The 13,990-nt window shown below is 42.3% G+C and overlaps 1 protein-coding gene across 4 annotated transcripts in view; it reads right to left on the bottom strand.

Annotated features, from left to right (window-relative positions):
* LOC110488017 (epsilon-sarcoglycan) overlaps nt 1-13,990 on the bottom strand; it is a 33,291-nt gene that overhangs the window by 17,693 nt on the left and 1,608 nt on the right. For all 4 annotated transcript variants that reach the window (XM_021559969.2, XM_021559970.2, XM_021559972.2 and 1 more), the window contains exons 2-3: nt 4,767-4,889; nt 4,326-4,483 (exon numbers count right to left, since the gene is read on the bottom strand). In XM_021559969.2, the coding sequence (XP_021415644.1) occupies nt 4,326-4,483; nt 4,767-4,889 (281 nt within the window). The remainder of the gene's footprint in view (nt 1-4,325; nt 4,484-4,766; nt 4,890-13,990) is intronic.

Raw genomic sequence — 13,990 nt, 5'->3', positions numbered from 1 at the left:
AGCAATAACTGGCAAATCTGCTGCAGTCCAAGAGGAGGAGATGCACTGCAGTACTTAATGCAGCTGGTGGCCATACCAGATACTGACAGTAACTTTTGATTTTGACCTCCTCTTTGTTCAGGGCCACATTATTCCATTTCTGTTAGTCACATGTCTGTGGAACTTGTTCAGTTTATGTCTCAGTTGTTGAATCTTGTCATGTTCATACAAATATTGACACATGTTAAGTTTGCTGAAAATAAACACAGTTGACAGAGAGAGGACGTTTCATCGTTTGCTGAGTTTATATTCTATATTTGATTCTCCAAAGTAGCCACCCTTTGCCTTGATGACAGCTTTGCGCACTCTTGGCATCATTACAACACTGTATATAGACATATTATGACATTTGAAATGTCTTTATTCTTTTGGAATTTTTGACATTTTTGTAAGTGTAATGTTTACTGTACATTTTTTGTTGTTTATTTCACTTTTGTTTATTATCTACTTCACTCTCTTTGGCAATGTAAACATACAGTTGAAGTCGGAAGTTTACATACACCTTAGCCAAATACATTTAAACTCCGTTTTCACAATTCCTGACATTTAATCCTAGTAAAAATTCCCTGTATTAGGTTAGTTAGGAACATCACTTTATTTTAAGAATGTGAAATGTCAGAATAATAGTAGAGAGAATGATTTATATGAGCTTTTATTTCTTTCATCACATTCCCAGTGGGTCAGAAGTTTACATACACTCAATTAGTATTTAGTAGCAATGCCTTTAAAATGTTTAACTTGGGTCAAATGTTTCAGGTAGCCTTCCACAAGCTTCCACAATAAGTTGGGTGAATTTTGGCCCATTCCTGACAGAGCTGGTGTAACTGAGTCAGGTTTGTAGGCCTCCTTGCTCGCACACGCTTTTTCAGGTCTGCCCAAACATTTTCTATAGAATTGAGGTCAGGGCTTTTGTTGTCCTTAAGCCATTTTGCCACAACTTTGGAAGTATGCTTGGGGTCATTGTCCATTTGGAAGACCCATTTGTGACCAAGCTTTAACTTCCCGACTGATGTCTTGAGATGTTGCTTCAATATATCCTTATCATTTTCCCTCTTTATGATGCCGTCTATTTTGTGAAGTGCACCAGTCCCTCTTGCATCAAAGCACCCCCACAACATAATGCTGCCACCCCCATACTTCACGGTTGGAATGGTGTTCTTCAGTTTGCAAGCCTCCCCCTTTTTCCTCCAAACTTACAGTGCCTTGCGAAAGTATTCTGCCCCCTTGAACTTTGCGACCTTTTGCCACATTTCAGGCTTCAAACATAAAGATATAAAACTGTATTTTTTTTGTGAAGAATCAACAACAAGTGGGACACAATCATGAAGTGGAACGACATTTATTGGATATTTCAAACTTTTTTAACAAATCAAAAACTGAAAAATTGGGCGTGCAAAATTATTCAGCCCCCTTAAGTTAATACTTTGTAGCGCCACCTTTTGCTGCGATTACAGCTGTAAGTCGCTTGGGGTATGTCTCTATCAGTTTTGCACATCGAGAGACTGACATTTTTTCCCATTCCTCCTTGCAAAACAGCTCGAGCTCAGTGAGGTTGGATGGAGAGCATTTGTGAACAGCAGTTTTCAGTTCTTTCCACAGATTCTCGATTGGATTCAGGTCTGGACTTTGACTTGGCCATTCTAACACCTGGATATGTTTATTTTTGAACCATTCCATTGTAGATTTTGCTTTATGTTTTGGATCATTGTCTTGTTGGAAGACAAATCTCCGTCCCAGTCTCAGGTCTTTTGCAGACTCCATCAGGTTTTTTTCCAGAATGGTCCTGTATTTGGCTCCATCCATCTTCCCATCAATTTTAACCATCTTCCCTGTCCCTGCTGAAGAAAAGCAGGCCCAAACCATGATGCTGCCACCACCATGTTTGACAGTGGGGACGGTGTGTTCAGCTGTGTTGCTTTTACGCCAAACATAACGTTTTGCATTGTTGCCAAAAAGTTCAATTTTGGTTTCATCTGACCAGAGCACCTTCTTCCACATGTTTGGTGTGTCTCCCAGGTGGCTTGTGGCAAACTTTAAACAACACTTTTTATGGATATCTTTAAGAAATGGCTTTCTTCTTGCCACTCTTCCATAAAGGCCAGATTTGTGCAATATACGACTGATTGTTGTCCTATGGACAGAGTCTCCCACCTCAGCTGTAGATCTCTGCAGTTCATCCAGAGTGATCATGGGCCTCTTGGCTGCATCTCTGATCAGTCTTCTCCTTGTATGAGTTGAAAGTTTAGAGGGACGGCCAGGTCTTGGTAGATTTGCAGTGGTCTGATACTCCTTCCATTTCAATATTATCGCTTGCGCAGTGCTCCTTGGGATGTTTAAAGCTTGGGAAATCTTTTTGTATCCAAATCCGGCTTTAAACTTCTTCACAACAGTATCTCGGACCTGCCTGGTGTGTTCTTTGTTCTTCATGATGCTCTCTGCGCTTTTAACGGACCTCTGAGACTATCACAGTGCAGGTGCATTTATACAGAGACTTGATTACACACAGGTGGATTGTATTTATCATCATTAGTCATTTAGGTCAACATTGGATCATTCAGAGATCCTCACTGAACTTCTGGAGAGAGTTTGCTGCACTGAAAGTAAAGGGGCTGAATACTTTTGCACGCCCAATTTTTCAGTTTTTGATTTGTTAAAAAAGTTTGAAACATCCAATAAATGTTGTTCCACTTCATGATTGTGTCCCACTTGTTGTTGATTCTTCACAAAAAAAAACAGTTTTATATCTTTATGTTTGAAGCCTGAAATGTGGTAAAAGGTCGCAAAGTTCAAGGGGGCCGAATACTTTCGCAAGGCACTGTAATGATGGTCATTATGGCCAAACATTTCTATTTTTGTTTCCTCAGACCAGAGGACATTTCTCCAAAAAGTACAATCTTCGTTCCCATGTGCAGTTGCAAACCGTAGTCTGGCTTTTTTATGGCGATTTTGTTCCATGTTATTTCTTTGTTTTACTGTGGATATAGATAATTTTGTACCTGTTGCATCCAGCATCTTCACAAGGTCCTTTGCTGTTGTTCTGGGATTGATTTGCACTTTTCACACCAAAGTACTTTCATCTCTAGGAGACAGAGCAGGTCTCCTTCCTGAGTGGTATGATGGCTGCGTGGTCCCATGGTGTTTATACTTGCGTCCTATTGTTTGTACAGATGAAGGCATTTGGAAATTTCTCCCAAGGATGAACCAGACTTGTGGAGGTCTACAATTTTGTTTCTGAGGTCTTGGCTGATTTATTTTGGTTTTCCCATGATGTCAAGCAAAGAGGCACTGAGTTTTTTTAAAAATGTACCTTTATTTAGCCAGGCAAGTCAGTTAAGAACAAATTCTTATTTTCAATGACGGCATAGGAATGGTGGGTTAACTGCCTGTTCAGGGGCAGAACGACACATTTGTACCTTGTCAGCTCAGGGGTTTGAACTTGCAACCTTCCGGTTACTAGTCCAACGCTCTAACCACCCCGCAGTTTGAAGGTAGGCCTTGAAATACATCCACAGGTACACCTCCAATTGACTCAAATGATGTCAATTAGCCTATCAGAAGCTTCTAAAGCCATGACATCATTTTATGGAATTTTCCAAGCTGTTTAAAGGCACAGTCAACTTAGTGTATGTAAACTTCTGACCCGCTGGAATTGTGATACAGTGAATTATTGTCACGCCTTGACCTTAAAAAGCCTGTTTATTTCTCTATTTGGTTAGGTCGGGGTGTGATTTGGGTGGGCATTCTAGTTTTCTATTTCTTTGTTGGCCGGGTAGGGTTCCCAATCAGAGGCAGCTGTCTATCGTTGTCTCTGATTGGGAATCATACTTAGAAAGCCTGTTTTCCACCCTAGTTTGTGGGAATTTGTCTTTGTATAGTTGCTGTTTAGCACTACAGAGCTTTACGGTCGTTTATATTTTGTTGTTTTTTGGTGTTCATTTAATGAAGTACGATGAACACTTTCCACGCTGCGCTTTGGTCTCTCATTCAACGAAGGACGTAACAATTATAAGTGAAATAATCTGTAAACAGTTGTTGGAAAAACTGATTGTGTCATCCACAAAGTAGATGTCCTAACTGACTTGCCAAAACTATAGTTTGTTAACAAGAAATTTGTGGAGTGGTTTTAAAAAACGAGTTTTATTGACTTCAACCTAAGTCTATGTAAACTTCCGACTTCAACTGTATGTTTCCCATGCTAATACAGCCCCTTCAATTGAATTGAAATTGAGAGCGAGCTCTGCAGACAATATACTCCAGCTGCATTAGCAGTAAATGGAGCCACACACCTCTATGATGGTGGCCTTGCCCACGTGTTCGGCAGTGGGGGATCCGTAGAGCACCCCATCGCTGTGGGAGGTTCTCTGGATGTAACGCAGCCAGCCTGGCCGGTCTGGGTAGCCCATCAGGTTGGTGTTGAAAGTGATGGGGTCGTTGCTGGAATCCCCTGTACGGACAGACGTTGGTACATGTACAATAAACACACCCAGCCTAGTAGTTAGTCAACTAGACCCTGATAGTGTGAGATGTAAATGCTACTCTGACACTGACATTTATGCATTTACTGTATTGTAGCTTAGCTAAATATATGTTATTACTGAATAGATGAGTATTTATTATTAGTATTAATAATAACTAGGTACTAGTAGTAATAGTAAAATAAGTAATCTGGTTATTATTATCTGGTTATTATTATTATTGAATTGAGTGATCCAATAAGGAACACAGACCAGGTTTGGGATAGGGGGGAAACTCTCCTTTGAAGTGCTCTCTCTCCAGGACGTGGACAAACAGCACACCTGCAGACGGGTAGACGTTCCGGTCAGCGTGCAACGTCGACAGGATGGTGACCACTGTAGCACAGAGAGAGGACACCGAGGTAATTAGCTGGGGGTCCTGTGTGTGGAGGAGGCAATGCGTGTGTGCGTGTGTGTCTTCATCATTACAGCCCCTACCAACGGCATTCAGGAGGGAGAAAATGTCCCTTTCCTAGGTGAAAATCTCCATCATGTGTACATTGTTCAAGTTCTTTGTTTCTGGCCATATTGAGCCTGTAATCGAACCCACAAATGCTGATGCTCCAGATACTCAACTAGTCTAAAGAAGGTCAGTTTTATTGCTTCTTTAATCATAACAACAGTTTTCAGCTGTGCTAACATAATTGCAAAAGGGTTGTCTCATGATTAATTAGCCTTTTAAAATTATAAACTTGGATTAGCTAACACAACGTGTCATTGGAACACAGGAGTGATGGTTGCTGATAATGGGCCATTGTACACCTATGTAGATATTCCATTAAAAATCAGCCATTTCATTCTACAATAGTAATTTACAACATTAACAATGTCTACACTGTATTTCTGATGAATTTGATGTTATTTTAATGGACAAAAAAAAATAAACATCTTTCAAAAACAAGGAAATGTCTAAGTGACCCCAAACCTTTGAACGGTAGTGTATGAGCTTAGTTCAACTATCGTACCCCATCAGAACCCACATTTTTGTCAACAATGTACATGGTTAAAAGTATAATCTTAGTGTAATGGATGGTCAGTCCTTTCATCCATACCTCTGTCTATTCATTTGAGAGTGGTTATATTTCACAAGCCCCATTCCTCAGCTTTTTTATTGTTTCAACCCGATTCCCACTTTAATTGATCTAGAAATCTATTTGGAGGCTGCTGGCTAAATTGGGAGAGCTGGTACATATGTTTTGTTTCCTTGCCAAACAAGGCCAGTAGTATATAGCCAGAGAAGTTTAAGCTATTCAGTCTGGTCTTTGATATAGGCCGAGCCTAGTGGTGATGAGTGCAGGAACAGTCAGCCAGGCACCCAGGCCACAGTTGACTTGTCAGTAGTTATTAAAGGCCTATGATATCAGGAACCAGAGTGCCAGAGCAGTGAATGGTTGTCAACAGCAGTAGGGAGCTGCAGTACTGGGACTCAGTCAGCCTCTTAAAGATACAGTCTGGGATTCCAACAACCAAACAGCCGCCACGCCCCGCCTCTTATTTTGGTAAACAGCTGTCGGATGGGGGTTCTGAAAGGGTAAGACAGTTTTGCTCAGCTCATTTATAAGTTATGTTCCACAATAATGAATGGCTATATATAATTAATTTAAAAGTTTTAAAAAATGATCCCAATCCCAGACTGTTCTGGAACCTAGCGTACCTTCTTCTCTGTCTCATACTCCCTGACTCCATTATACCACAACCTACTGTTTAGACCCTCTCCACTTAGAACACAAACACACATATTCTTTATTCAGGAAGTGTTGCAGAGGCAAATGGAAGCTCTTAAGATGGTTTATGCAAGAGAGAGCTGGAGGTGTTGTGTGCCATTACTCTCTTTCTCCCCCTCCTCTCTCCTCCCCCTCTTCTTCTCTGGTTTGACAGTGTTTCTCTTTCTCTACCTCTTCTACCTCCCCCTCCTCCCCCTCTTCTTCTCTGGTTTGACAGAGCGTTTCTCTTTCTCTATTTTTCCCCTCCCTCCTCCAGTGGAGCTACGTCTTTTATCACTATGGGAAAGGGAGGGCGCTGGGAAGGGAGGGAGGGGGTAGAACTGCAGTACAGTGTGTGTGTGCGTGTGCGTGTGTGTGTGCGAGAGAGAGACAGCTCCACTGTTCATGACTGCAGACAAATAACTTAAATTCCATTAGCAGGAAATAGAGCCTGGAAGAGATGAACATATACTACATGACCAAAGGTATGTGGACACCTGCTTGTCAAACATCTCATTCCAAACTCATGGGCATTAATATGGATTTGGTCCCTCACTTTGCTGCTATAACAGCCTTCACTCTTCTGAAGGCTTTCCACTAGATGTAGGAACATTGCTGCGGGGACTTGCTTACATTCAGCCACAAGAGCGTTAGTGAGGTTGGGCACTGATGTTGGGCGATTAGACCTGGCTCGCAGTCAACGTTCCAATTCAAATCAAATCAAATTGTATTTGTCACATACACATAGTTAGCAGATGTTAATGCGAGTGTAGCGAAATGCTTGTGCTTCTAGTTCCGACAATGCAGTAATAAACCAACGAGTAATCTAACCTAACAATTCCACAATAACTACCTTATACACACAAGTGTAAAGGGATGAAGAATATGTACATACAAATATATAAATGAGTGATGGTACAGAACAGCATAGGCAAGATGCAGTAGATGGTATAGAGTACAGTATGAGATGAGTAATGTAGGGTATGTAAACATTACATTAAGTAGCATTGTTTAAAGTGGCTAGTGATACATTTTTCCATACATTTTTCCATGATTAAAGTTGCTGGAGTTGAGTCAGTATGTTGGCAGCAGCCACTCAATCTTAGTGGTGGCTGTTTAACAGTTTGATGGCCTTGATATAGAAGCTGTTTTTCAGTCTCTCGGCCCCTGCTTTGATGCACCTGTACCGACCTCGCCTTCTGGATGATAGCGGGGTGAACAGGTAGTGGCTCGGGTGGTTGTTGTCCTTGATGATCTTTACGGCCTTCCTGTGACATCGGGTGGTGTAGGTGTCCTGGAGGGCAGGTAGTTTGCCCCCGGTAATGCGTTGTGCAGACCTCACTACCCTCTGGAGAGCCTTGCGGTTGTGGGCGGAGCAGTTGCCGTACCAGGCGGTGATACAGCCCGACAGGATGCTCTCGATTGTGCATCTGTAAAAGTTTGTGAGTGCTTTTGGTGACAAGCCAAATTTCTTCAGCCTCCTGAGGTTGAAGAGGCGCTGCTGCGCCTTCTTCACCATGCTGTCTGTGTGGGTGGACCAATTCAGTTTGTCTGTGATGTGTACGCCGAGGAACTTAAAACTTACTACCCTCTCCCCTACTGTCCCGTCGATGTGGATAGGGGGGTGCTCCCTCTGCTGTTGTTTGATGGAGTTGAGGTCAGGGCTCTGTGCAGGCCAGTCAAGTTCTTCCACACCGATCTCGACAAATCATTTCTGTATGGATCTCACTGTGTGCACGGGGGCATTGTCAAGCTGAAACTGGAAAGGGCCTTCCCCAAACTGTTTCCACAAAGTTGGAAGCAAAGAATCATCTAGAATGTTATTGTACTGTATGCTGTAGCATTATGATTTCCCTTCACTGGAACTAAGGGGCCTAGCCCGAACCATGAAAAACAGCCCCAGACCATTATTCCTCCTCCACCAAACTTTACAGTTGGCACTATGCATTTGGGCAGGTAGCGTTCTCCTGGCATCTGCCTTACCCAGATCTGTCCGTCGGACTGCCAGATGGTGAAGCATGATTCATCCTTCCAGAGAACCCGTTTCCACTGCTCCAGAGTCCAATGGTGGCGATTTATGCCAAACCAGCCGACGCTTGACATTGTGCATGGTGCATTGTGCATTGTGCTTAGTCTTGTGTGAGGCTGCTCTGCCATGGAAACCCATTTCATGACACTCCTGACGAACAGTTATTGTGCTGACGTTGTTTCAGAGGCAGTTTGGAACTTGGTAGAGAGTGTTGCAACCGAGGACAGATGATTTTTAAGCGCTTCAGCACTTGCTTGACGGTCCCATTCTGTGAGCTTGTGTTGCCTACAACTTTGTGGCTGAGCCGTTGTTGCTCCTAGACGTTTCCACTTCACAATAACAGAACTTATAGTTGCCCGGGGAAGCTCTAGCAGGTAAGAAATTTGACGAACTGACTTGTTGGAAAGGTGGAATCCTATGATGGTGCCATGTTGAAAGTCACTGAGCTCTTCAGTGCAGGCCATTCTGCTGCCGAATGTTTGTCTATGGGGATTGCATGGCTGTGTGCGCGATTTTATATACAGTGGGGAGAACAAGTATTTGATACACTGCCGATTTTGCAGGTTTTCCTACTTACAAAGCATGTAGCGGTCTGTAATTTATATCATACGTACACTTCAACTGTGAGAGACGGAATCTAAAACAAAAATCCAGAAAATCACATTGTATGATTTTTAAGTCATTCATTTGCATTTTATTGCATTACATAAGTATTTGATCACCTACCAACCAGTAAGAATTCCAGCTCTCACAGACCTGTTAGTTTTTCTTTAAGAAGCCCTCCTGTTCTCCACTCATTATCTGTATTAACTGCACCTGTTTGAACTTGTTACATGGATAAAAGACACCTGTACACACACTCAATCAAACAGACTCCAACCTCTCCACAATGGCCAAGACCAGAGAGCTGTGTAAGGACATCAGGGTTAAATTGTAGACCTGCACAAGGCTGGGATGGGCTACAGGACAATAGCAAGCAGCTTGGTGAGAAGGCAACAACTGTTGGCGCAATTATTAGAAAATGGAAGAAGTTCAAGATGACGGTCAATTATCCTCGGTCTGGGGCTCCATGCAAGATCTCACATCGTGGGGCATCAATGATCATGAGGAAGGTGAGGGATCAGCCCAGAACTACACGGGCGTACCTGGTCAATTACCTGAAGAGAGCTGGGACCACAGTCTCAAAGAAAACCATTAGTAACACATTATTCCGTCATGGATTAAAATCCTGCAGCGCACGCAAGGTCCCCCTGCTCAAGCCAGCGCATGTCCAGGCCCGTCTGAAGTTTGCCAATGACCATCTGGATGATCCAGAGGAGGAATGGGAGAAGGTCATGTGGTCTGATGAGACAAAATTAGAGCTTTTTGGTCTAAACTCCACTCGCCGTGTTTGGAGGAAGTAGAATGATGAGTACAACCCCAAGAACACCATCCCAACCGCGAAGCACGGAGGTGGCAACATCATTCTTTGGGGATGCTTTTCTGCAAAGGGGACAGGACGACTGCACCCTATTGAGGGGAGGATGGATGGGGCCATGTATCGCGAGATCTTGGCCAACAATCTCCTTCCCTCAGTAAGAGCATTGAAAATGGGTCGTGGCTTGGACTTCCAGCATGACATCGACCCGAAACACACAGCCAGGGCAACTAAAGAGTGGCTCCATAAGAAGAATCTCAAGGTCCTGGAGTGGCCTAGCCAGTCTCCAGACCTGAACCCAATAGAAAATCTTTGGAGAGGGCTGAAAGTCCGTATTGCCCAGCGAAAGCCCTGAAACCTGAAGGATCTGGAGAAGGTCTGTATGGAGGAGTGGGCCAAAATCCCTGCTGCAGTGTGTGCAAACCTGGTCAAGAACTACAGGAAACGTATGGTCTCTGTAATTGCAAACAAAAGTTTCTGTACCAAATATTAAGTTCTGCTTTTCTGATGTATCAAATACTTATGTCATGCAATAAAATGCAAATTAATTACTTAAAAATCATACAATGTGATTTTCTGGATTTTTGTTTTAGATTCCGTCTCTCACAGTTGAAGTGTACCTATGATAAAAATTACAGACCTCTACATGCTTTGTAAGTAGGAAAACCTGCAAAATCGGCAGTGTATTAAATACTTGTTCTCCCCACTGTACCTGTCAGCAACGGGTGTGGCTGAAATAGCCTAATCCACTAATTTGTAGGGGTGTCCACATTAGAGGTCGACCGATTATGATTTTTCAACGGCGATACCGATTATTGAAGGACCAAAAAAAGCCAATACCGATTAATCGCCCGTTTTTTAAAATGTATTTGTAATAATGACAATTACAGCAATACTGAATTAACACTTATTTTAACTTAATATAATACATTAATAAAAATCAATTTAGCCTCAAATAAATAATTAAACTTGTTCAATTTGGTTTAAATAATGCAAAAACAAAGTGTTGGAGAAGAAAGTAAAAGTGCAATATGCCATGTAAAAAAGCTAACGTTTAAGTTCCTTGCTCAGAACATATGAAAGTTGGTGATTCCTTTTAACATGAGACTTCAATATTCCAAGGTAAGAGGTTTTAGGTTATAGTTAATATAGTATTTATAGGACTACTTCTCTCTATACCATTTCTATTTCATATACCTTTGACTATTGGATGTTCTTATAGGCACTTTAGTATTGCCAGTGTAACATTATAGCTTCTGTCCCTCTCCTCCCCCCTACCTGGGCATGAACCAGGAACACATCGACAACAACCACCCTCGAAGCAGCGTTACCCATCGCTCCACAAAAGCCGCGGCCCTTGTAGAGCAAGGGGAACAACCACTCCAAGTCTCAGAGCCAGTGACGTTTGAAACGCTATTAGCGCGCACCCCGCTAACTAGCTAGCCATTTCACATCGGTTACACCAGCCTAATCTCGGGAGTTTATAGACTTGAAGTCATAAACAGCGCAATGCTAAAAGCACAGCGAAGAGCTGCTGGCAAAATGCACTAAAGTGCTGTTTGAATGAATCCTTACGAACCTGCTGCTGCCTACAGTCAGACTGCTCTATCAAATATCAAATGATAGACTTAATTATAACATAATAACACACAGAAATACGAGCCTTTAGTCATTAATATGGTTGAATCTGGAAACTATCATTTTGAAAACAAAACGGTTATTATTTCAGTGAAATACGGAACCGTTCCATATTTTATCTAACGGGTGGCATCCCTAAATCTAAATATTCCTGTTACATTGTACAACCTTCAATGTTATGTCATAATTACGTAAAATTCTGGCAAATTAGGTCGTAATGAGCCAGGTGGCCCAAACTGTTGCATATACCCTGACTCTGCGTGCAATGAACGCAAGAAGTGACACAATTTCACCTGGTTAATATTGCCTACTAACCTGGATTTATTTTAGCTAAATATGCAGGTTTAAAAATATATACTTCTGTATATTGATTTTAAGAAAGGCATTGGTGTTTATGATTAGGTACAGTCGTGCAACGATTGTGCTTTTTTCGCAAATGAGCTTTTGTTAAATCATCCCCCTGCGTAGCATCGATTATAGCAGGACGTGCTAGATAAACTAGTAATATCATCAACCATGTGTAGTTAACTAGTGATTATGATTGATTGATTGTTTTTTATAAAATAAGTTTAATGCTAGCTAGCAACTTACCTTGGCTTCTACTGCATTCGTGTAACAGGCAGGCTCCTCGTGGAGTGCAATGAGAGGCAGGTGGTTAGAGCGTTGGACTAGTTAACCGTAAGGTTGCAAGAATCCTGGAGCTGGCAAGGTAAAAATCTGTCATTCTGCCCCTGAACAAGGCAGTTAACCCACCATTCCTAGGCCGTCATTGAAAATAAGAATGTGTTCTTAACTGACTTGCCTAGTTAAATAAAGGTGTAAAAAAAAAAAAAATCTGTGTCCAAAAATACCGATTTCCGATTGTTATGAAAACTTGAAATCGGCCCTAATTAATCGGCCATTCCGATTAATCGGTCGACCTCTAGTCCACATACTTTTGTAAATATAGTGTAGGTCCCTACTCCCTACTGGAAAACATGTTACCATCATCATCTTCCTTCTTCATCATCGTTATGACATACTGGGAGATTTGGGCTGCTTTCCCGGACACAGATTAGGCCTAGTCCTAATTGGACTAAAAATCACTTTCAATGGAGAATGAACATACTTTCTAGTCCAGTACTAGACTTAATCTGAGTCTGGGAAACTGGAGAAAAATAAACACAAGAGTCCACATAAAGGGTTAAACCACTCTGGGACAGAAGAGATTACAGACAGCACAGTCAGATTACGCTAGCCTACATCCTATCCAGTGCACACAGTTGTCTGAAGCCCATTCAAAATCAGACTGTGAACAAATGTCTCAATGGACTTTGACTACTTTAACCAAACAGATCTAGGATCCCCTTCTGAATCAAAACACTAAACATTAAAGTGTCCCAGATGTCCTTTGTCCCCGGGGACCTGGTCACAGAAAAAGGCGGTCAATGATCTAAACGGTTGTATAGATGTGAAATAATCACACGCTTGGGATCAGTGGACTGTGACGAAGCCATAGAAATAGAACCGGCCCAGCAACCGCTAACCTGCCCGGCAACCACTACTGCACATTGAGCTATGATCTAGGCTACTCCTATAGTTGGCTGAATGTTCCAATGTCAGTACACCATAAAACTAATGTTGCATCCCAAATGGCACCATATTCCTTACATAGTGTGCTGTCCCTATGGCCCCTGGTCAACTGTAGTTCATTATATAGGGTATAGGGTGACATTTTGGGAAGCAGCCCAGGTCTGTCAGTGACCTTCTCTTAAATCACACTTAAGTATATTATTCTATTAGGCGTCACACTACAAACCCCATGGTGGTCACAGCCGCAGCCAAGGTCAAGCATCGACCCTTCCTTTCAGAGATGCTTGATGCGGTTTAATTAACACACATTGCCCACAGACATGTCAGCCCATAGAATGAGACTTACTAGAATGGAAATCCCCATTCAAGTCAACATTCCAAATTAAATTTCTATGTGTCAGCCCAGATGGCCTTTCCCAGGTCGCCGTCAGTCTATTTCTTAGAGGCTCCAAGAGGGCTGCATCCTAACTTGCACCATATTCCCTACATAATGCAATACACTCTTAGAAAAAAAGGTGCTATCTAGAACATAAAAGGGTTCTTAGCTGTCCCCATAGGAGAACCATTTTGGTTCCATGTAGACCTGGAACCCAAAAGGATTCTACTTCGGGAACAGCCAAATAACCATTTTGGAACCCTTTTTTCTGAGAGAATACTTTTGACCAGAGCCACATGTGCCCTGGTAAAATGTAGTGCAGTAGCCTATATTGGTAATAGGGTGGCATTTGAAACGCATTTGAGAGACTCCAGCCAAAGAAAGCAGATATAATTTGCTAATTTAATGACAGGCCGTGCTAATAGCATCAGATCTGCTTACACCTGGATCTGTGGGCACAGCAAGTCCTTCTGGAGATGATGAACCAACAGCCTACTCTAATACATCACCCATTAATGGTTAATGCTAAACTCCCTAACCACGAGATAATCCCGCGGGAGCCATCACACGCACACACATACAAACATACTAACACACACACACTCACATGCATATAGGCTAGTGTACACACACACAAAACACACACACACCTTGCCATGTTCCCTTGCTGCAGATCACTAACAGAATGGATAACCCTTCTTT

The sequence above is a fragment of the Oncorhynchus mykiss genome, chromosome 32, assembly GCF_013265735.2.
Source record: "Oncorhynchus mykiss isolate Arlee chromosome 32, USDA_OmykA_1.1, whole genome shotgun sequence".
NCBI classification, from domain to species: Eukaryota; Metazoa; Chordata; class Actinopteri; order Salmoniformes; family Salmonidae; genus Oncorhynchus; species Oncorhynchus mykiss.
This window is presented reverse-complemented; position numbering and strand designations above follow the sequence as displayed.